Raw genomic sequence first — 22,369 nt, forward strand, 5'->3', positions numbered from 1 at the left:
CGATTCTTTTATAAATATGATCGAACTCGGGCCGCCCGACCGCTCGCCCGGCCGCTCTCACCAACACCAGCCCAGCCGGAGAGCGCGTGTGTATCGCGTGAATTCCGCTATCAGTCAAAGCGAACGCCCGAACACGCTGGCACTCACAGATACTCTTTGTGTGCGGTGTGTGTGTGGTGCATGCCAGTGGATTTCTCTCCGGCCGAGCCGGCGAACGGGAGTAAGTAAACAACACCAAGACCAGCACATGGTTATCAGTTCGGGCCAAGTGGTTACCGATCCCGATCCCGATGCCGCTCCCTGGTCCCTCTCCACGGACCTCGCTTTTCTGGGTATTGTGGCTGCAGCGGGCTGTAACATTAGTCACACAGATCGCTCTGCCTCTCGGCCTTAAATCGCTCTCTCTTTCTCCCGAGGTCTCTCCGCACAATCCGGTATCTTCCAGATACAAATGTATTCCACAGGCATGAATGAAATGCATCCTGCCGCCTCCCAGGCTTTACCTAGACCGACCCTCGAACCCGAGATAAGGTGCCTCGAAAACCTCAGGCGAGGTCATTGTGTTGGCCTGATAAGCCTGGAACAGCGGTTCCATCTTCTGAGAACGCTCTGTGCGCTGGCTAATGACATAACCCAGCCTCGAGGCGATCCATAAGATCGCTCTGGGTGATCGATGGCCACCCTTGAGTCCCGCCCGCTTGCGTAAGTCACAGACCCTTTGATCAATGCAATTTTCATTTCAAGATGACACGATTCCCCCCTCCTTCTGTCTCACTTTAATTACTTCACTTGTTTATTGGGTTTCCTTTCTCATTGTTTTTATTGCTTTGCTCCACCGCACTCGGCTTATCAGAGTATAATTGCTGAAAATGAAATGTTTTAAACAAATTATTTATGCTTATCAGCGCCCGACACTTCAGACTTTGATTTTCGACTAAGTAAATGAGCCAGCCACTGGCGATCGCCCCGCCCCGGCCCCCCTTCTCCATGCCACTCGCCCAGGAAACGCTCTGCAAATTCATTCTGATTTCGAAAAACACCTAAGGGACTACGGATTGGGGGAGGAGCAGGCGCAGGAGTCAGGGGCCAATGACGACAGTCAGCGGGCTGATAACGCTCCACTCGCCATTCCTGTTTTTACAGAGAAAAAAATGATTTCACAATTTTACAACAGATTTTATGGTATATTTTTGGGGAACTTAAGAATCAAAACAATCATATTGCTATATCTCTGTTACAACAGGAACTTGCAAGTCTTAATTAGTTTTCAGTATATATATTTATTTATTAACAGATGGTATTTATTTTGGTTTATGTAAGTCGTTTCTAATAAAATAGTACTATTCCTAGGGTTGAATCTGTCACCAAGGGCCATTATTAAGATAAAGATTGTACAGATACGAGATAAAAAGTTTTGTAGAGATTCGAGATAAAGAGGTTTGGGTAAATACCGCCTGAGGAATTATCCAGAAGTTTATATTTGGCTCAAATTTACTATGGCGATTTCGAAAAGTAAGAAGTTAATGATTCGTTATCAAAGTATACTAAATAAGTGATAGATTAGGAGTCTTTATAACTATTTAAAAATGAATAAAGTCTACCTTTATCTAAGACAAACGCTTTAGTTATTTAATAACTTAGTAGAACAAAGAAGCACTGAAAATAAGCTCAGTGCTCAACGTACACCCATACATTTGCCCTGCTTATTTGTTTTCCGTGCACTTTTCCGGTGGCAAATCAATTTCGGCACATGGCAGACACGTTTCAAGGCACGTTCATTGGCGAATCTCGAGACATGTACGTTATCGGCTTCCGATTCCGGAGGGCATTCGATTAGCCAGGCCCCCGGGACCCGATCCATAACCCCCTTATCGGCGCCGGATCTGCGGCTAAGGAATTAGCCGTCGCCCCGAATGGGACATTTTCGGTAAGTGATTTGAGCGAATTGCGGATTTATGGCAGGCTAAAATTAGAGAACGTCGGGAGATTCCTGCGATGGCAATCTAATCGGGTGACACGCCCACTTCAGAAGGCAGGCACTGATGGATGCGATTGTTACAGCACCGGGCTTATCGCCTGACGAATGGCAAACAGTCAGTCCGCTTGACGTCAGCCCCTCGGAGGACGGGGGGGATGGGGCCTTAGGATCGCCGGATCCGGGGGTTGGAACCGCCGCCATATGGCGCACCCCACATGGGAGCCCTGTTCCAGACTAATTAATATGCAGCTTTTCTTACACGAATTGTTCAAATATCGATCCCTCAGCGGAAAAATTATTTACGCTGCATTACGTATACGCCAGGTGTAACCAAACAAAAACCCTCTAAACGGGCTAATTGTGAGCGGAGCGGTGGTGTTCTGTGTACCCATCTATACGGAGGGTTCTGGCTCCTTTCCAGCGCTCGGAGTCGGGAGTTTTTTTCCACTGCTAATCACGATGTCCCCGGGAACCATGGACATTGTTTGAGGCGTTGGCGCCAACAGCATTTTAATGCTCTCCGCAAATGTTGGTCTATGGAAATATGTCTTCGGCACTCTTTAGTGGGGGTATAACGCTTATTGGCGTGCATTTTGGCAGCGATTGATCTTGTGGCGCAGCGCATAACTTCCAAGACGTTACGCATCCTGAAGCAAATGAACCTTAAAAAAATCATTCGCAGGTAATTGTAATTTTCCATAAACTTTGTTAATTTATATTTTTATTGCTAAAATAAAACCATATAATGAACAACATAAAAATATACCTCCCTTAATAAACGGTTATTATTATTCATTTATTATTGTTTAAATATATTACATTTCAATTTCATTTGAAAAAAGTTCCTACTTCTAGGTAAAGCTTAGAAAAATGCCTAATGCAATATGTAGCCAAATTTTTGTAATCTCAGAATAAGCCGTTAAAAGTATTTCATGTCATTTTGTAATTTGGTATCAGTTAGATACCGGGTGACTTGGCTAAAAAATCGTGGGGCCCTCATAAAAACAACCCAGGTTGAATAACATCTTTAAAGTGCTGAAACTTTTCCACTCCCCAAGATAGCAGTAATTAATTCCGATCAATATCAGTTGCCGCTGGCCAATAAATTTTAATAAACGGAAAAGGGTATTCCGGCGTCGATCGCTTTCGATCGCTTTGCATGCAAACAAGTCGCGGAGCATCGATCACAATATTGGAATTTATATTTCTGCGGCTTCTAAATGTTTGGGCAAATGGCTCATTACAGCGGGGGATCAAATCGAAATCGATGGGGACTGTGTGAATTCCAAAAACATATTTGAGTTACCGACCGGCGGCGTAATTGAATTGTGTCCAATCAGCGGCAATTGTGCATTGTCCAGTGCCACCCGCCAATTTCAATTAGCGCGGGTCCAGCGGCACTGGAAACTTTATCGGCTTTATTGGGACTGGATGATCGGTGGGTGTGGCCGCTGGGGGCGCGGCCCCCTATTAGCACCCTGTCCTCGGGGGCGATCGAAAATCTCGAAAATGTCTGTGGGTCAGCCAGTTGGCAAACACTCAAAGGCGCATATTTGCGGAAGAACTTATGCAGAATTATATTAAATGTAATTGCAGTGGGGGGGGCCGAGAGCGGATCCCCTATAATTAGATCATTTCGGAGCGGCTATTTCCGCCGGAGGTGGAGGAAACAACGACCGCCTTGAGTCACTCGGCAAATCTCTGGTGGACGCAGTGCCACTGCAGAGTCTGAAATCTTATCTCGCGCAAGATTTCGAGGGCTACAAGGAAAGGCGTATTTCACGGTACACTGTATAATGTGTAAGGCTTATCATTGGCAGCAGACTGGGCCGCTGATTTATCGCCCGCGGCGTGACATCACGCGGCCTTAGGCGATTATCCAGCGGCATAGGGCTAAAACCCAGCTCCAAAGATCGCACCCAGGATGACTGGCCAGTAATGGGGCCCAAAAGTAGCTGGAACGAGCGCCTCTCGGCTTGTGAAATGGAAATTAACAATTCATTATCGCTGCGGAGACAGCTGAACACTCGCTTGAATATAAATACGGCTATAATTTGTTGCGAAAAACAACAAACGGCAGTGGGTATTTGCGTTAACAGTGCAAAAATGATTGAGCGATAACCTCGGAGAGCGGGACGGGGCCGGAGCGGCGGCGAGAGAGCGCCTGATGGGGCGCGAGGGGCACAAAGAATGCGACCGGAGAGGGGGATCGAGAGCGGGAGCGAGCGTGGGGCGCCGCACTGTGCTAATTGTTTTTGCCGTCTGCAGGCCCCAATCCGATGCACTCACACAGCCAAGCGCTCGGCTCTCTCGGCCGATCGTCGATCACGTTTCCTGCACACGACGAGGGCACCCGACTCGGCCGCTCGGCGCCCCGTTCACGTGATAAGCATGTGCTGGCTCTCCGCTCTCCGCTCTCCGTGTTTCTGTGTCGAAAACGAGTCACCACATGAGTTGCCACTTCTCGCCCACCTCGGGGCCATCGGAATCGGGCGGGGGCTCGACCGGGGGGGAGTGGGCCCCACGGGTGTGCTGCCCAAGATTTCACCACCGAGGAGTGCCTCGAGAAACTGCCGACTCACACCGAGTCGGCCGACCATCGCGCACTTCGCACTCCCCAATCCGCAAGCTCTATTTTGGGCCCGGGACCCCCCGAGCAACCAGTTTACGAAGATGGCCAAAAAGCGAGGCCGAAGAGCTAAGCGAAGACGTACCAAGGGGAGGAAGCCAAGATCAACCTTCTCATATCTTTAAAATACTAATAATCCTCAATCGAAAAGCACTATTTGGGGTAATGATCTATTATAATAGCCGTTCAGTTACATAAGCATAGCCTGTTAGCTATAAGATAATAATAATCCTTTGTCCAAAATAATTTTATTTTCGGGTAGTAATCTGTTATAATAGTTATTATATTTATATTATTATGTGTACCAGTTTATCAGTTTGTTTTCTTCGAAGTCACGGTTAAATTTAGAAATTCAAAGTATTTATATTATCTTTTATGAGCTCAGAAAACATTTCATTTTTAGATTATTCATTGCAAAAAACCAAAAAATATTCTAGACCAAAACAACAAAAAAAAAAAAAAATATTTAAACAACTGCAAAATTAAAAGACAAGATTTTAAACATTTTTTTGTTTTTGCAAAATGATAAATTAACAGTTTCAATGAATATACTTTATTATACTTTGTAGTACACAAGGGTAAAATTTAAGAATTTAACTAAAACCTCTAACTTTAGGGACCTTTTTAAGAGAAAGTTACTACACCCATAGTAACATACTGAGATCAAAATCACTTAAAATATATATTTTACAATATTTCCCATGAGAATAAATGAATTTTCCAAAAAATTATTTGTACTTTCCCTCTGCGTACTAAATAGCTTGGCCGGTGGTTACGGTTCTGCTGCTACCTGATAAGATCTCCTCAGATTTCACAAAAATAACTCCCTCTAAATGGGCATTTAATGGATTCCCTTATCGTGCGGTTGCCTAATAGCTCGAGATTTCAGAGCATGTGGTCGGGGCTCGGAGCTCGCAGCTCGGAACCTAGCCAGCACGAGATCCAATTCGAAATGCTAGTTTCGCGGGGAATCGAATTCAAATTAGGTTGACTCAAGCCCGTCACACCACCGAAAACACTTATGTGTTCATATATGTCGCCGTGTACATAACACCGCCTTTGTTCGTATCGCGTGCTCGAGAGGAAAGAGGAAAAAACATTTATTCAAATTCCGCTTATCAACAAGTTCGTCCCCCAGCACCAGGCGCCTTATCCCACACTTTCCATTCGCCCGCCGAGTTCGAAGCTATAAAATGTGCACGGCACTCTTCGCAGCGTGTGAGAGATACGCTCGAAATGGGGATTAGGTGATTGCAAATTGATTTGCCAGCTCGACTTAGTTTTGTGAGCCAACTTTATCTGATGGCGGGCGTAAAGTTTTCGGCTGAGTCTACGTCAGCGTTACGTCAGCTGGGCGCCTCAGATTGGTGAGGTGGGATTCAACGCTATATTGCTGGGTTTTCAGCTAATGAGATCACATGTCCCAAACTTCACAGTCACGTTTTTGGGGATACTCTACCTAAAACAATTCGATCAACCAAACTTTTTGTATCTTTGACATGGCTTCTACAAATGTACTACATGTGCCATGTTATCTACGCACCATTTACTTTCTACACAGCGATCTTCGATTTTTAAAGCATACTTTTTGGGGCTTTTAGCAAAAACTATAGCATTTCATTGATCGATCTGCCATTCATAAAATCTTGAACGGAGTTCAGCAGACTGTTACGATTTGTGAATACGTAGCAGCCGATATTATATTAACATTGCCAATTTACCGAGATATCATCATTCATACGGACAGATAGCCAGGAATAGATACACTTTTTAGTGTTGAGACCCCTTTTTTCGACATAAAAATTATTTCATAATATCAACCAACAACCCACTAAATTCCAACATTTTGGGTGCTTACGAATGAATAAAATTTATAGTAAAATCCATTTTTTAAATCTAGCACTTTTGTGGATTTCTGACATAAAAAATAGGGAATTCTTATGCACTTTTATCACAGTAAACTGACATCTTTCTAGATTCTTGGTCTCTATCTGACCTTGAAAAGCGGTTCCCACCCACATTAAAGCCCCACACCTCATGGGAACCAAACATTTTGTGGCTTTCTTTGCACATGTTGTACGAACATGCAGTTTTTATTGTTTTTTCGCATGGTTGATCTTATCATTTAGTCTCTACAAGCTAGAACTTAAGACGAGGGAATGCAAATACGAAGAGTCACAGTTAACAAATACAATTTACAAATATACACGGTCAATGCGAGAATGCATTGCGCCTGGCTGCAGTTAGGATCGATAGTGTTGGGTTCGGATTTGGATTTGGAGGAGAACGGAACTAGCTGACTAGCGGCTTCTGAACCCATTTCGCTAAACTCAAGCCCCCGTCCGCCTAGTGCTGCGACTCCACCTGGGGCGTGGAGTTGCGACGAGGCTTCGCCGGGGGATCGTTCCAGGGCTGCACATTCGCCTTGCCGAAGATCACGAACAGACTGTTGCCCACCAGGTAGAATCCGGCGGCGATGAAGAACACAATGCGCCACTGCTCGGGATCGTGCTGGAAAACAGAAAATTATATGTTTTAGTAATGTAATTCAATAGAAATGTAGGGAACATTTCAAATCTCTGATATTATGTTATGTTGCAAGCTCACCTCATTTGTGACGATGAATCCCACGATCAGCGGGGCAATGATGCTCATGATGTTGGCCACTCCGTTGGTGATGCCCATGAGGATGCCGGCGAAGTTGGGCGACAGATCGATGTGGTTCATGTTGAAGCCCAGGTAGGTGGCCCCGTTCATGCCCACAGTGAAGCAGAGCAGCACCACCGCCAGCTCCGACTGGTCCGAGTCCACGTAGCCCAGGCAGATCAGGGTGATCATGGGAATCCACAGACCAATGGAGTTGAAGAGCTTCCTGCTGGTCACCCTGGTGATGCAGTTGCGGTTGTTCAGCTGGGCGGAGATCGTGGAGAACACGAAGGACATGACGAACATGCAGACGTAGGGCAGCGAGGAGAGCAGGGCATTCGACTTGATGTCCTTGCCCAGGATGTTCTTCATGTAGCTGGGGATCTCGGTGAGCAGGGTCCAGAAGCCCCAGTTGTGCACCGAGTGGGCCACGATCAGCACGAGGAAGGCGGGCGAGGTGAAGAAGCTCAGCCAGGGCGTCGGCAGCTGCTCCTTGGGCAGCTCCTGGGCACTGCTCACCTCGTCGGCCTGCGACATCTCGATCAGCTTCTTCTCCTCCGCCGAGATGCTCTTGCACTCCGCCGGCGATCCTGCGCCGAAGAAGAAGTACACCACCGACCACACACAGCCGATTCCGCCGGAGATGTAGAAGATGCTGGGCCAGCCGATGGGCGAGGCGGCGATCACTCCACTGGTGGCCAGCATCATGATCGTTCCGAACTGGTTGCCCGAGTAGGCACAGGTTCCCAGAGTGGCCCGCTCCTTGGGCGGCGCCCATTGCGACAGAATGGTGTGGGTGGAGGGAAAGACCACTCCCTGGCACAGACCCTCGACCACTCGCAGGGCGCAAACCAGCTGCCAGCCCCCGATCCTGGCGCAGATGGGTGTCAGGACGTTCAGGATCGAGCAGATGGACAGGCCCGTGAGGATCATCACCTTGCCGCCGTATTTGCGGGCCAGCTGACCCGCCGGCACTTGGGTGATCACATAGCCCCAGAAGAAGCTGCTCAGCAACAGGGATTTCGTCTTCTCCGACCAGTCGTACTCCTGAAAAGGGTAAGACAATCAAATTAATTTAATTTGAATTTAATTAAACAAGAACTCAGTAAAACATTCTGTCCATGACATGGCGAAAGGACTAGTAAATGTTCCCCGAATACTTACCGGAAAGTTGGGATTCACGGAGGCGGCGTCGGTCATGGCCACCACGGCCACGGAGAGGTTCACCCGGAGGGCATAGGCCACCGTGAGGGCGAAGAAGAGCAGGAAGACCTGCAGGTGACGCACGCCCAGGCCGGAATCTGAAAGCAATCAGAGCGCAATCGATTAGGTAAGGTTGGGTAATCTGACTCGCGACTGATCTTCAGCCCGATCAATGGGCAGACAGCCATCGATTAGCTCTGCTTATCAGCCACAAGGGGCACTATCAGGGGTGTGTATATGTAAGTCATAGAAGTGGGCTGTGTAGGTCGGCTGTAGGTCGCCTGTGGCCAAGATTCGGGATTTCCTTTTGCGTTTTTTCCACGGTCAAAAGAACCGACCGCGGGCCCGGGCCCCCAGCGAAATAGATTTATGACGGACAATGTACTACCGCCGGCGCTTCTTTCTCCCACTTTAGGCGTAATTTACGCCCAGATTTATCATCCCTTATCAGCCAGACAAGCGCTGGAGACGTAATTATCTGCCTTTCTATTTGCTTTGGGGGGCAGCTTCAGCTTCTGTTTCTGGCTTCTGGGTTTCGAAAAAAATTCCGTTCATGGGCATGGCGCCGAACTGTCGGCCACACTTCAGCGCACATGTCTGGTGCTCCACCTCCCGCACTCAGCCCCTCCTTGTGGCCCCCTTTGGTCAGATATGAAACTATATCTCCATGTAGTGGGCCAATTCGCGGTGTTTGCCTAATCTCCGGTTCGCTGACAGAGATTAAGTGCCTGCGAGTGGGCCCTAAAATACCGGTTACAACGGCTTCACACCAGGGGCTTTAGTGCGCCCGTAAAGTCCTGCATCGCGCCCCCTTTTGCTTTTATACGGTTCTACTGGAAACGGGGGCTCGTCTTTTATGGATATTCTCTTATCACCGCTGATAAGAGCCTCAAAGCTATTTCGTGACCAGTAGGTGGGAGCTATTTTTGGTAGATCTTGATCGTGCAAGGTCTTGGGAAGGAGCTGTGGTTAAGTTGGGAAGATCTTGAGGTTTACTACGCATTTAAGATGAAATGTTGATTTAAGGAGACACACACTGAGAAAATCATTATAAACTACATTTTACGAAAGAGGATTTAAAAATTTCACATCCCTTAAATTCTTTTAAAAAGTATCTTAATATAGAAAACAATATATTTCCCAAAATGTATCTTTTTATAATTGTTCTTTGAATATAAATGTAATATCCCTTATTTTTCCTATTTCATGTTATTTTTATTTTCTGGGCATGTATTTACCCTACAAAATATAAGATTTCATATATTTAATTAAATATAAGTACTAGTATCTTCAAATTCTTGAAACTCTGAACTTGCACACTTTTTTAAGTTTTGTAGAACACCTGAAGACAGGACCCACCTTCATCCTCAAAGCGACGATTCTTCACAGTGGTAACCATGTTTTAACTATAACTTAATTAGCTCTTGATTGTAAAGTGTGTGTTTTCACAGCCAGGCACTACCGCTCGGCTTGGAGCCTGTTCACTAACTGATGGCTTCTTGGCCGAGCATCCGCAGGTGCTTTTCGCAAACACTCAGATCACCTACCAGCATCGCCTGGCAGTTGTGCTGGTACGTAGCTGTAGATAGAGCTACAGCTCGGGGCGTATCTGTATCTGTATCCGTATCTGGACCTGTGACGCTGGCTGTCGCTGTGATTTGTTGGCTGTGTAAAAGCGCGTGGCAGTTGCCCGTTCGCCCGACTTGCAGCCTCCCATTCTCGACCCCAGGGGGTGGGCTTATCTCCCGCTCTTGATGTAACCAACTAAGGCATTATGTAGCACCTAAGGCATTATTATCACCAGGCCAAGGCGTGCTCCTAGCAGACCCCTATCACTGATCCGAAATGATCTGCGATTTATGGCCCACCGATTTTCAAATCTTTTTCCGTTAGCGTAAGCTTTGAACTTGGGAGCAGGTGGCAAAAATTGGATCGTATTATGAGCTAGAGAGCTTTTTATTCTGGCCAAAAGCCCCGAAAGCTAACTACCCAAAGCTGCAATGTTATTGTTTACTACGGTGAGCAGTCCCTACAAAGAACCAGATGCCAACGGCAAAGCTCTGCTAACCACAAGTCACGCAATTAGATGTGTAATTACCAACTAGCACCGAATGGCATTATGAATTTGAATTGGTTTCAGTTTCCCATGTCCATTATTCGATTTCAGCCAGACCTCTGGACACGCTTCTGGGCTAAATTCATCGCGGCTTAAGGTGGGGTATTATGGCCGCTATCATGGCCGATAAGGATATGGCCGATTTGGCAGGTGGAAACTCCACTGCGAAGACGTTAAGTCCAACGACTTTCAAACGTCCAGGCACTTCAGTTTCGCATTGAGCAGATAGCGAGCGCCACTCGATGACATTTTCGATAGGGCCCGATTGATAGGTGGCGGGTGGTGTCCAGGGGATTCGGCCCGTCAAGTGGCCCATGCATCCGACATGGATGTCACCGCCTGCCCCAGACAAGGCCCAGTCACTTGGCCACCTTGTGCCGCCGGATGGATGGATGGACGGCTGATAAGCCGGCTCTTTGGCCGAGTTTTCGACTGCTGACTGGTATCAGCCGAACGCACAAAAACTGGCAGAGCGGGTTTCTCCGAGCGGTATGGCCACCCCCAACTCAGGCAAAAAAGGTATGACGTTAGCCAAAGATCAAGCCCATCGTTAATCCAATAGCTGGTTTTTGAGCGTGTGACACTAAGTGGTGGGTATCTACAAAGTGTTTAAAGGCCTTCTATGCTCCTAAAGTAAATCTTGCAGCTTAAATGCGTGATGCAAGAGAGTTATGGCTATGGAATTTAAAACTAGTTATTTCATTTGTTTCGTAAATATCAACAATGAAACGGAATATTTTTCCTGTGTAGTTCGTGGCCTATCAGCTCCATAACCTTCCGTTTGTGATTTGCGACCCGACTTGCGGTGTCAGCCTCGTCTCGAGCTGCTTTTTTGCGTTATTTATCGGGCGCCATGGCGCCTGCCTTGCCAATTTGAATATTTAGTGAAATTATTTAAATATACAATTACAAGTAATCCAAACTTGGTTGTTTATTTCGAGCGCACTCGTGTAATTTATGCTCTGACGGAAGAGCGCCCCGCGCTTTGTCAAGTGCTAATGAATTTGCATGCCGACACGCAACTCTAAATAAAGACTTGCGACTTATCAGCTGCCCTGGCAATTAGCAAGGTGTCTTATCCCTGCAGGCCTGGCCCACCCCACATCCAAATTTACAAGTGACCACGTCCAAAGCCACTTCCCCCTGGGCTGCTGCCGCTCCGTTTAGTCAAACCAGGAACATAATAGCAAATATGCGAGATTTATGTTTTCGCCTTATACGCGGCCGACTCTAATTGTTCAAAGAATCGTATCTCTCAATCCGAATCGCAATCTGAATCCGCGGCCGATGTTTGCCGTTGTTTAGTCGCAGTATGTTCGCAATAGTTGCTCATTAGCCGCCGGTACTAAACTGGATTCGCCCCAGACTGCCGGTCGGGTAGTGGAGCATTCTTTGTGATCTGCTGCTTTGTTTATCTGATTTTTTTCGCCGACTGCCACCCAAACAAAAAGTGTAATACAAAGTGACTGAGTGTGCTTACTTTTGCCCTGGGTCGATTTGCATACGAACTTTGGAGATTTATATTTGTGGGCCCGCTTCCTGTCTGTCCGATCTATCCATTCGCCCGACCGGCCCCCTTCCTCCAACTCAAAACTAATTCATATTTAATGGCCCGGCGTCGATTGGGCCCATAAAAATTAGCCCGAACTGGGTCCAGTGAGTAAACCACATTTGGCACCAAGAAAACACTCGGTGCAGTCACAAAAAAAGGAACAACAAAATAAAAAGTAAGCGTCACGGCCACTTAAGATTTAATCACATTTACTGAAATGAGCAACCTGCCCGCACTCGAACTTTAATTGTCCGGCGTAATCGAACAGCACTTCGGGTTTGGAAAACTTTCGGCTAACGATGTGCTAGGTTCGATCTGTTGCGCACAATTGACAGCCATAGAAATTGTTTTTCAGGTTCAGGTTGTAAAATTGATAGGCCGCAATTTGGTTTTTGATTTTCTTATCGATTTATGTTAGCAATTGCTTGGTATCCCAGCAGGTGCTGCAGGTTTTTAATCATTGGAAAGGCCAAATCGATGAGAACTATCTATGTAAAATAAATTGGAATACGGCCCATAAATATTCTGTCTGCATTACTCCATAAAGAGCAAGGTGACTGGGAGAGCCCTATAAAAGTAATCACTCTCCAACGCCTCCCGTTTCGTAACCACCTTTCTAGTAGTTTCACCCATATATTTTCAAATGCACTTCTACTTTAGATTTATGGGCACCTCGGGTAGTGTCATTAATTACTTAAGCCCCGACCTGCGGCGGTTATCTACTGCTCCACTTACGTTTGCCCTCGGCCTCATCCTCCTTGCTGGAGTTTTTCGCGTCCATGCTCATGGATCCATTGCTGCCGCCGCAACACAAGAGCTTCATGTTGGCCGAGTCTTAATTAATACTTTTAGGTAAATATTTGTATTTGCGAAACGGGCTCTCTGCGCTGAGAGATGGCAGTGCTCGGGAGGTAGTAGATGGTGTGGTGGGCTATTGTTCTATCACTTTTGCGGCTGGACCGTTCTTAATGCGGCGTGGTAATTAGGTGTTGGCCAGCGATCGAGGCAAATGTCACCATATTCACAACTGTTGCAAGTGCTTTCGTTACTGCCCGATGTCGGTGGAAGTAGTATGACTTGGTACCGCTCTCGCCGCCGCTGCGTTTTCAGACCGACTGAACGCTGAGTCGGCGCGGGGACTCCATTTATACGCGCCGCCCCATCGATCGCCACTCAAACACGCTCAACTCCACAGAGTACACTCTCGCACGCCGCCGCTGGGGCTCCGAGCTACGTCACCGGATATTCGGCGGAGCTGGCTTCGGCCAGGCGGCCAGGCGGCCAGGCGGCCACTCCAGCCGCGCAACCCACTCTCCAAGGGAGAAATTCCCCACTTGCCACCTGCCCGGCTCGTGGACAGCCCGTGGGGTGGGCGCTGGGCCGGAGATATCCGTGGAATCGAATCTTATCGAAGTCATCTTTAGATTACCCGACTTGTCAGGGACGCCCAATGATATGGCTGTGCTACACATAGTTCTGCGGCTCGAGTGGCCGCGGACCTCGCACCCAATCAAAGGAGGCTCTTGCGATGATCTTGACATAATGATATATTCTTTGGTATCAATCCCGAGGGCGATGCGCACGCCTTGCACCCCAAAAGCACCGAAATGGGCCAGTGGAAAATTTACGGCTTGTTGGGGGTCTTCACCTCGGCGAGTGAATGAAACTTTTTCGGTAAACAGAGATTGAATTATTGGCCGACAAGGGAAACCCCGACCCAAGTCGAAACTGACAAAAAACGTCGTATAAAATACAAGAGCGCAGAGTGGCGCAGCTCTGAAACTGGTTAGGCGATCACTTGACGTACTCGTGGATGGCGCGGAATCTGTCTAACTATCTAGGGGTTTTCGGAAATTCCTGGCAGTGAGCGAAGTGCAGTGCTCTTGACATTAGGGCACTTTCACTTTCACCTGTCTCAATGGGTCCCTCTTAGAAACGTTCTCAGAAGTGGGCGCTCACCTTAGCAAGTGTCGATTAAGATTCTTAGCTATGCATAGTTCATGCCTGGCTGCCCCAATGGAATTCGTTTCGGATCGCACCTGTCCCGCTCTCTCGAGCGATCTGCGACTGTGATTTCACATTGTTTGGCTTTTTAGACAGTAACTGGAATTTCTTGCAACTACACAGCTAGCGCGCCACGTAGATAGAGATATCTCGTTGCCGCGAATCTCGGGCTGTGGCTTAGAGCGCACATCGCCAAATTTACGGCCCCGCGAATGAAAGTTCGATCTAACGGTGCGTCAGCAGGGCAAACAAGTGCCTTAGATAGCTCCGCGACAGTTGAGGCGAAGTATCTGCCAGATACCTGGACACACGCCCGTCTCATGTCGCCGCCCGACATGAAAACAAACTGATTATCTCCAGACGCTAACCAGCGGGGTTCGAGCATCGAGCGAAATAGCCGAACGCGTGCTCCAGAATCGGTGTGCTAACGATCTTAAGTCCTCTCAAACACCGAATCTCGAGGCGGTACCGGGCGGGGGGTCGGATCTGCGCCTAATACACCTGTCATGGTGCCGCTGTTTGGCTTTCGAGCTCATCAAACGGGTTGCGAGTCAATGAGAGCCAAAATAACTCGGGACCCCATTGATGGCCGAGTCACGAATGGGCTGGTCGGGTCTTGGGCGGCAAATAGTGTTCAATACCCTCCCTGGAGATTACGAAGTAATCAAGAATGCCGCCGTGATTTGAAGCCACTCAGTAGGGTAACTTGAAGTAAACGTGCAATCCTATCTTTTGGCGAATCTCTGGTAAACATTTTTGAAGTATTATAATTCCCAATGTGACTCTTAATCAATGGAGATTTGGTTATAAATTATGTGTCAGAGATTAGGCGGTATCATTATAGAAAATTACAATTACAAATTAGATACTTATTTTTATAATAGTAGAAATTAGGTAATTTCTTAAACTTGCAAAGTATTTTAAACATTTAATTAATATTTTGTAATATCCTTCTTTGGTATTATGGAATATCAAGAATGCCGCTCAAGAAAGTAACTTAAAGAATACATGCAATCCCAACTTACGAATCTCCAAGAAATATTTTTGAAGTATTATATCTAAAGCTGTGGCTTTATGATTTTTGACTTAATAATTATTCAGGTTAATTATATAAAACCAAAATCATAAGTATCATAACTTTTTCCTTAAACACTAAAAATTAAAAAATATCGCACAGTTCTTAGATTTACAATAGTATATAATATTAATATTAATATTTCCAACTATTCAACTTCTTAAAACTTTTAAATTATTTAAACACTTTCCGAATTACTTAATCTTTTTCAGATTTCACTATAAAAGTCTTGTCGACGCTCATATCTATTTCATAGAAGGTTTAACAACCCCAACGTAGTATTTAGTATCTGAACTGCCTTATAAATTATTAAAACCCCAAGCGGTACGGAATTAATTGTGCTACGATAGCCTAATGTGGTCGGAGGTTCCCCCATCCCGTGCTAGGCACAAAGGGTTCCCCACGAAACCCAAAGAGACCTGTTAATAGATCCATCAGTGACGAAAATAACTCGCTGGCGGATGCAAATCGATTATTGGTTTGGGTAAATTAGAAATGTTCGCCAGGGAGCCGCTCTTCCGCCGCCGAATGATGCAGCACTTTCAGAGCTCCCACCACCAGCCACCACCCCCAATCCGCAAAGCCACCCCCGAACACGAAGTGATCACGCTATGCTCCACTGGCAGAAGCGTATGGGTCTGTTTTTGTTTCAGTTTTTGCTTTTCACATGTCAGGTGGCAGAGGGGCGGAGAATTGGCTTAAAATAATTGCCAGTCAATGCAATTACACATCCTCGGCTGGATTTTATCGGGCGGTCGCTCGGCCAATTACATTCCGTTACAGATTTTTTGCAGGCCAGCGAAATGAGCAGCTGTAAGTGCAGTACTATACTATAGAGACTTTCAGTCTGCGGATTGCATAAGCTGCCTGGGATCTGCGATGAGTGATTCGCGAGTTCTTAATATGCAAAACGTGCTGTTCGGCTTGAACTTGGCCACAGACAAGTCGGCGTTTCGAATCTAGTTCCTGAACGCCATGCTATGGCTTTAGTACTATCTATGCTTACACCCCCTCGCCGTGTCACGTGGGAATTCAAGTTCAAGTGGCTGTCGCTCAATGGAACTCGGCCGAACTCCCCCCAAATTGGCAAGCTTTGTTGGCCCCGCCAGCAACTAAGGTAAGTACGCCCGACCCGATGTTGGCCATAGTCGAGCACTCAGTTGGCTTATTCAGCGGGCCGTTGCGCATGTTAATGGCCCCCGATAGCCGATTTTGGCCGGCGATTAACGCGCTGCGATGACATTGATTGGGTACTTCCACCCACTTCCACATTTAAGCCACCCCCCGTAGAACTTGGGTATTCCGACAGTGAGTTTTTGCGGTCTTTCAACCGGTCTCATCAGGTATTTTCTGCACGGCAAGAAATTGGGACTATCAGTTTCATATAAGCAACTTTTATCAGAAAATCCAGAGCTCTCAAATATGACTTTAAATACCAATGCATCTGGAATTAATGAATCCTTATAATATATTAATGATTTATGGGTTATTAAGCGCCATCATCTGTGATGATGACAAACTAACTTCAGTTTTTGTATAATAAATAAATATTTTATGAGTAAACTCGAACAGTTTAGTTCTTGGTAATTGAATCATTGATTTATTTATTGTCATAGAACCACAAGATACAAGTGTAAGCAAAGAAAATAAATCAAGAAAGAGCCGATTTTTCAATAGCTGTCAACTCTTATCATTAATTAAATAATTTAATTAAATTTGGTTTTATATAACATATATTTTAATATAGATATTTTATCTTCCAAAAATACATGACTAAGCTCGAAGATTTTAGTTCTTAGTAATTGAATCATTGATACATTGTCATAAAACCGCAAGATGCAAGTGGAAACAAAGAAAGAAAATGTATTTTCTCAATACCAATTTCGGTTTCCAAAACTGGTAAGTCTTAACTAGAGGGTAAGTTCTAGTTAATGTGGTACAGCGATCTTACGAAATAAGCTATCAAAAAAGTTTGCCTTATATTCTTTTCAGGTCTTTTTAATGAATCCTCACTGTAATTTTTAGTTTACATTGAAGAATTGATCCTACTCTTCAAATGTATCTTTATGTTAACTTTACCTGACAGATAACAAACTTGGCATTGAGAAATTGGCCCCCAGAAACCCTGATGCTGAAAATTCAAATATTTGCATCCACTTTTAATCTGAAATCGCATTATTTTCTCTATGGGTAAGCTTAATATGTAGATTTTCTCGGGGATTTCTGGGAATACAAACACTGTCATATGTTGTGTGACCTGCATTGCGAATGCGATATATAATCCCATCGAGCTGGGCCTACGTTGTCTTAGGCCCGAGGCGAGGTAAAGTGGTAAGTGTCGACGTCAGAGCGAGTTTGGCAGCCATTAGGCGCACTTGTTAACATCTTAACGTGATGTGATCAAAAGGGAGGTGGCAGGTGCGTCAGCTGGCAATCCAGATTTCGGCTTTTAGCGCAGCTAATTCGAGGAATTTTCCGCGCCGCTTGACAGCCGCAAAACAGAGTCTTTCGCATCCCTTATCTAATCGATGCTGACCGAAATTAATTACAAATCCATCAGATGCCAATTTGCGACAAGCGCCATAGGCAATACAGCCTAATCGGCCACTTCCGTATCAGAAGAGGGCTGACAATAAATACTGAGCAATAAACACTACGCAGAGGGTAAATCCTGAAATCAGTTTGTCAAAACACGGCCGACACTGGGGCCCCCGACGCTTCGATGGGGGCATAAATAATTTCTCCACTCGATTCGGATTCCTTTACGCTCCAGCACACTGGAGCTATGCGCTCGAAAATGTAATTGTCACAATTTTACAAAAAAATCACAACAGGTGGGTTTAAGTGCTGCCAGCAACAAAATCCCGCACGGGTCTCATCATATGCTTTTGTGGGTCTATTTTTAGCTCTTGGCCACAGTTAAAAGAAATTAGTGGCAAGTTATGATGAATTAAGTTTTGCATTTGGATTTAATTTGCATTTTACTCGGTTTCGTTTTTTAATATAAACAAGATTGTATTGTAAAAAGAGTAAAAACAATAAGTTATTAAGATTAAATTAATTTTGTGATCATAAATAAATAAATAATAATTTTTTAAGTAATGTAGTGCTCGCCGAAAAAGTCCAAAAACAAAGTACGGTCTTTTTCAAATCCTTTCCAAAAAGAAAAATTAATGTCTCGGCTATCAGCTACCCTTTACCCAATAAAGGAGAGTTCGATTTGCAAGAAATAATCAAGAAGCAAGGCAACTTTTAGTTCCTATCGAAAAAATTAAAACTAAAGGATCTTTGAGTATGGATATTTTGCGTATTTCAAAAACCAGTCCCCATGGAACGACTTTTGATTTGTAATTTAGTGTTTAGTAATAAACTTCTTGAGGTGGATCTGTTATTTGAGAAGATGACAATTTCCTTTAACTTGAGAACTAGTCTTCTCTCCATTTACTAATATAGCTTGTATTTAACAGTTTTATAAATTTATTTTTGTTTTTTGAAACAAAGTAAATTTATTCAGGAAAAAAGAAAACCACCTTATATCCCTGAAGTGGGTATTTTTAGTTAAAAATTTGAATCCTATTGAAGTAAGGAATCATTCCTTAGAGCTCTATATTTGAAAAACCCAGGGCCACATACATTATCTATTCTTCCAAAAATATTCCCACGTCGGGTGTGTGTACCCACTATAGCGGGAAAGTGTACCCGCTAAGTGGTTGTATTAACAGTATATTTCCTGGAGCCGCCGTCGGTATATATTATCGATAACTCAGCGGTCACTCTAAACAGAACGTGCGGTGCGTGAGATTTCCCAACTTCGTACGACTAAAAATCATACGTTTACTATTAAATTCTAGAGAGTGTGCTCTGCCTTTGACGATTGTTCTAATATTTTTGAAATTCCCCGCTGCAGAACACAACCAAGATGGCACAGAGCAAATTGAACGATCTTGCGGGCAAGCTGGGCAAAGGTGGTCCGCCTGGACTGGGAATCGGACTGAAGGTCCTGGCCGCCGTGGGAGCTGCCGCCTATGGTGTCAGCCAGTCCCTGTACACCGGTAAGGATATAGCCGATCGGATATGGCCACCGATTCGAGGGGTAAACAGCACAAACATGGAAATACCAGCGGCATGTGCACATAACCTCAATCGGTTGCATATATGTGCAGGGGTGTGTGTGTCTGTGCTGTTTGCCGGATTTCATAACTTCCAATTGGATTTGCTGGAATCTTATTGGAGTCCAATGAGTTTCTGTCATGCCAATTTGATTGGGGGAACTATTTATTTTCTTGTTTTCTGTTAATATTATTATTATCCAATCCCCCAAAGCATCTTTCAATGATTGCATAACTAACTCCATTTATATTTGATAATTCTCTACTTGACGGCCGTGGGTCCAAAGTATAAAATATAGTTGTTTACATACTATATTTAAAGAATTATATTATAAGTCATGACTCTGTTAAGTTATTAACCTTTATCTTTATAATTGCTGCATACATATGTTTTCTTATATACAAACATTATAAGTTATACTTATACTTTATTAACTTGAATAATATCTTACTCAACAGTTGAGGGTGGTCACCGCGCCATCATCTTCAGCCGTCTGGGCGGCATCCAGAGCGACATTTACTCCGAGGGCCTGCACGTGCGCATCCCCTGGTTCCAGTACCCCATCATCTACGACATTCGCTCGCGTCCCCGCAAAATCTCCTCGCCCACCGGCTCCAAGGATCTGCAGATGATCAACATCTCGCTGCGAGTGCTGTCGCGCCCCGATTCCCTGAACCTGCCCTACCTGCACAAGCAGCTGGGCGTGGACTACGATGAGAAGGTGCTGCCCTCCATCTGCAACGAGGTGCTGAAGAGCGTGATTGCCAAGTTCAATGCCTCGCAGCTGATTACCCAGCGCCAGCAGGTGAATATCTCAAAAATAACCATTTAAGATTGTGTTTTTAATTCATCCTCTTTCAATAGGTCTCACTGTTGATCCGCAAGGAGCTGGTGGAGCGCGCCCGCGACTTCAACATCATCCTGGACGATGTGTCCCTTACCGAGCTGAGCTTTGGCAAGGAATACACGGCCGCCATTGAGGCCAAGCAGGTGGCCCAGCAGGAGGCCCAGCGGGCCGTCTTCTTCGTCGAGCGCGCCAAGCAGGAGAAGCAGCAGAAGATTGTCCAGGCCGAGGGAGAAGCCGAGGCTGCGAAAATGATATCCTTTTACAAAACACTAACTAGACACTTAAAAACCCTTTTACATCTAACTGGAAACATGTTAGTATCATGTGAACTAGTTTACCAGATACTTTTGGCTTCACAGTAACATGTAAATAGGGCTATAGGGTTATCCACTTTCTTTGCCACCATGGTTCTCCTTAACTGATATGTTTACTTAGGTCTGGCCGTGAAGCAGAACCCAGCCTACCTCAAACTGCGCAAGCTGCGCGCCGCACAGAGCATTGCCCGCACGGTAGGAATCGCCTAACCCCAGTTTGTAACTTAAAAATAATGGATTACCTTCGTATCCACAGATTGCCAGCTCACAGAACAAGGTCTACCTGTCGGCAGATAGCTTGATGCTCAACATCCAGGACTCTGGCTTCGATGACATGACCGAGAAGGTTTACAAAAGTAAATAGCTCTCGTTTTGAATAACAAAAAGAGTTTACTTTTAAGTTGAAAACACTTGTGCTTTTGGTTTCCAACACATTGGCCAAAACTTAGACATAGCCTTTATAACTGAGTAACTTCTAACGCGTTCTCCGTACCCCATCTCTCTCTTCTACTTTGCTACCAAATTTCGTTCTGTTAACGTTTCTCCCAATCGCGCAACCCAGTAGCCGACGACTTGGACTAGGAGGCGATCCACATTCGTTGTTAATTAATTCGTATTGCAATTCCTTCGAGCTAGAGCCTAAGTACCGTTTAGTTTTAACCACCCCCTAGCGGCGCATCGGCTTCATTTCTCCACGAACCGTCTTCCAAGTGCGAGGTCCTTGCCACCCGGAGGCAGCTTCATCCCACATCCGTTCGCCGGGTGCCAAGGATCGAGCGCGGCACGGCTCTTTGTGGACCAATGAGACCAACGCGGGCGGATGGCCTCACCAGCATTTAACTTTCCTTGTCCCATCATCGAGAGTCACGTAAAGCGGAAACTGAAAATAAATGCGTACTGAGAACTGTCTGACGATCGTTGTGTCCCTCTGTGAACGTTACTTTTAGCTCGCACCTGCCGGGGCTCCCACTCGTCCCCGAGCAGCGATCCCTCCACTAATCCCAATCCCCCGTCTTTGCAGTTGGCACCGGTCTGCCCAAGGACTGGTTGGACGCGCGGAAAATGGCCTCGAAGGCTGCCCAGCCGGCGGAGAAGGAAAAGAACGTGGGCAAGGTGGCGAGCAGCATGGCCGAGCGGATGGTGTGATCCACACCTCAGCGGGGGCTTCCTGTCAAGATCCTAGTACAAAGCGCAAGAACAGAACGCCGACCTCGACGCATACGGTTACGAAACACTGACTTATCGTTTTAATTGCGTGTATAAAATACATAAGAATAGTACATAAGAGTGTATACAGTATATAATTTAAGTGTATAGAGGTTTATGTATGTAAATTGTAGGCAGATTAGGTTGCTTCTCCAGGAGGTGTGTCCTCGCCCCCGCGGCACTCCCATTTAGTGTGTGTGTGTGAGAGATCTTGACTAGAAACATGTGTGTGTTATGGGCTCGCATCCACGCCGATGTGCATCCTTGGTTGAGCAATCGATCGACCGCCCGGGCCTCCTCTCCTCCAATCGTATAAATATTCCTATATCTAGTCATAACGAACTCGAACAATCAAATTCCTGCATTAGGCGCGTGGGGTTAGCTTTGTATGAAAGTGTTAATTTGTATGGTGGCTTAGAAGCGACGCGACATGGACCAGGATCAGGCCGTCGCCGGTGGCTTTCCTCCTCCGGATGTGCTGGCTCCGCTGCTGCTGCCGCTCTCGCTGCCACTGCTGCTGGCATTGCTGTTAGCCCGGCGGCTCTCGGCCAGGCCGGACGTGTCCCGCCGATGGCGACGCAGTGTGGAACTGGCCGACGGAGCCGAACTGCTCAGCGCAATGTTGGCCGTAAAGGCAGCCGCCTCCGCTCGACTCGGAACGGTTAGGGTGCCACCCAGCCCCGTGGATG

The 22,369-nt window shown here is 46.0% G+C and overlaps 2 protein-coding genes across 4 annotated transcripts; one reads left to right on the forward strand and one right to left on the reverse strand.

Moving 5' to 3' along the window:
- Positions 1-6,667: 6,667 nt before the first annotated feature.
- On the reverse strand, positions 6,668-13,233 carry LOC108030295 (putative inorganic phosphate cotransporter). Of its 2 annotated transcripts, none has more exons than XM_017103127.3 (4): positions 12,860-13,233; positions 8,418-8,554; positions 7,215-8,300; positions 6,668-7,118 (listed from the first exon to the last, which is right to left on the reverse strand). In XM_017103127.3, the coding sequence occupies exons 1-4, from the start codon at positions 12,945-12,947 to the stop codon at positions 6,954-6,956; spliced, it is 1,476 nt and encodes a 491-aa protein (XP_016958616.1). In that variant the 5' UTR covers positions 12,948-13,233; the 3' UTR covers positions 6,668-6,953. The 2 variants fall into 2 exon arrangements, with proteins under 2 accessions (XP_016958616.1, XP_016958617.1); XM_017103128.3 differs by lacking the exon at positions 12,860-13,233 and adding an exon at positions 9,816-9,967.
- A 5,652-nt stretch (positions 13,234-18,885) lies between these two features.
- Positions 18,886-21,759, forward strand: LOC108030269 (prohibitin-2). 2 transcript variants are annotated; one of them, XM_017103095.3, is made up of 7 exons: positions 18,886-18,994; positions 19,111-19,255; positions 19,772-20,118; positions 20,178-20,411; positions 20,592-20,669; positions 20,731-20,830; positions 21,496-21,759. In XM_017103095.3, exons 2-7 carry the CDS (start codon positions 19,123-19,125, stop codon positions 21,618-21,620), a joined length of 1,017 nt encoding a protein of 338 aa, XP_016958584.1. In that variant the 5' UTR covers positions 18,886-18,994; positions 19,111-19,122; the 3' UTR covers positions 21,621-21,759. The 2 variants fall into 2 exon arrangements, with proteins under 2 accessions (XP_016958584.1, XP_016958583.1); XM_017103094.3 differs by lacking the exon at positions 18,886-18,994 and adding an exon at positions 18,998-19,016.
- Positions 21,760-22,369: the final 610 nt, after the last annotated feature.

Source organism: Drosophila biarmipes, chromosome 2R (assembly GCF_025231255.1).
Source record: "Drosophila biarmipes strain raj3 chromosome 2R, RU_DBia_V1.1, whole genome shotgun sequence".
NCBI lineage: Eukaryota > Metazoa > Arthropoda > Insecta > Diptera > Drosophilidae > Drosophila > Drosophila biarmipes.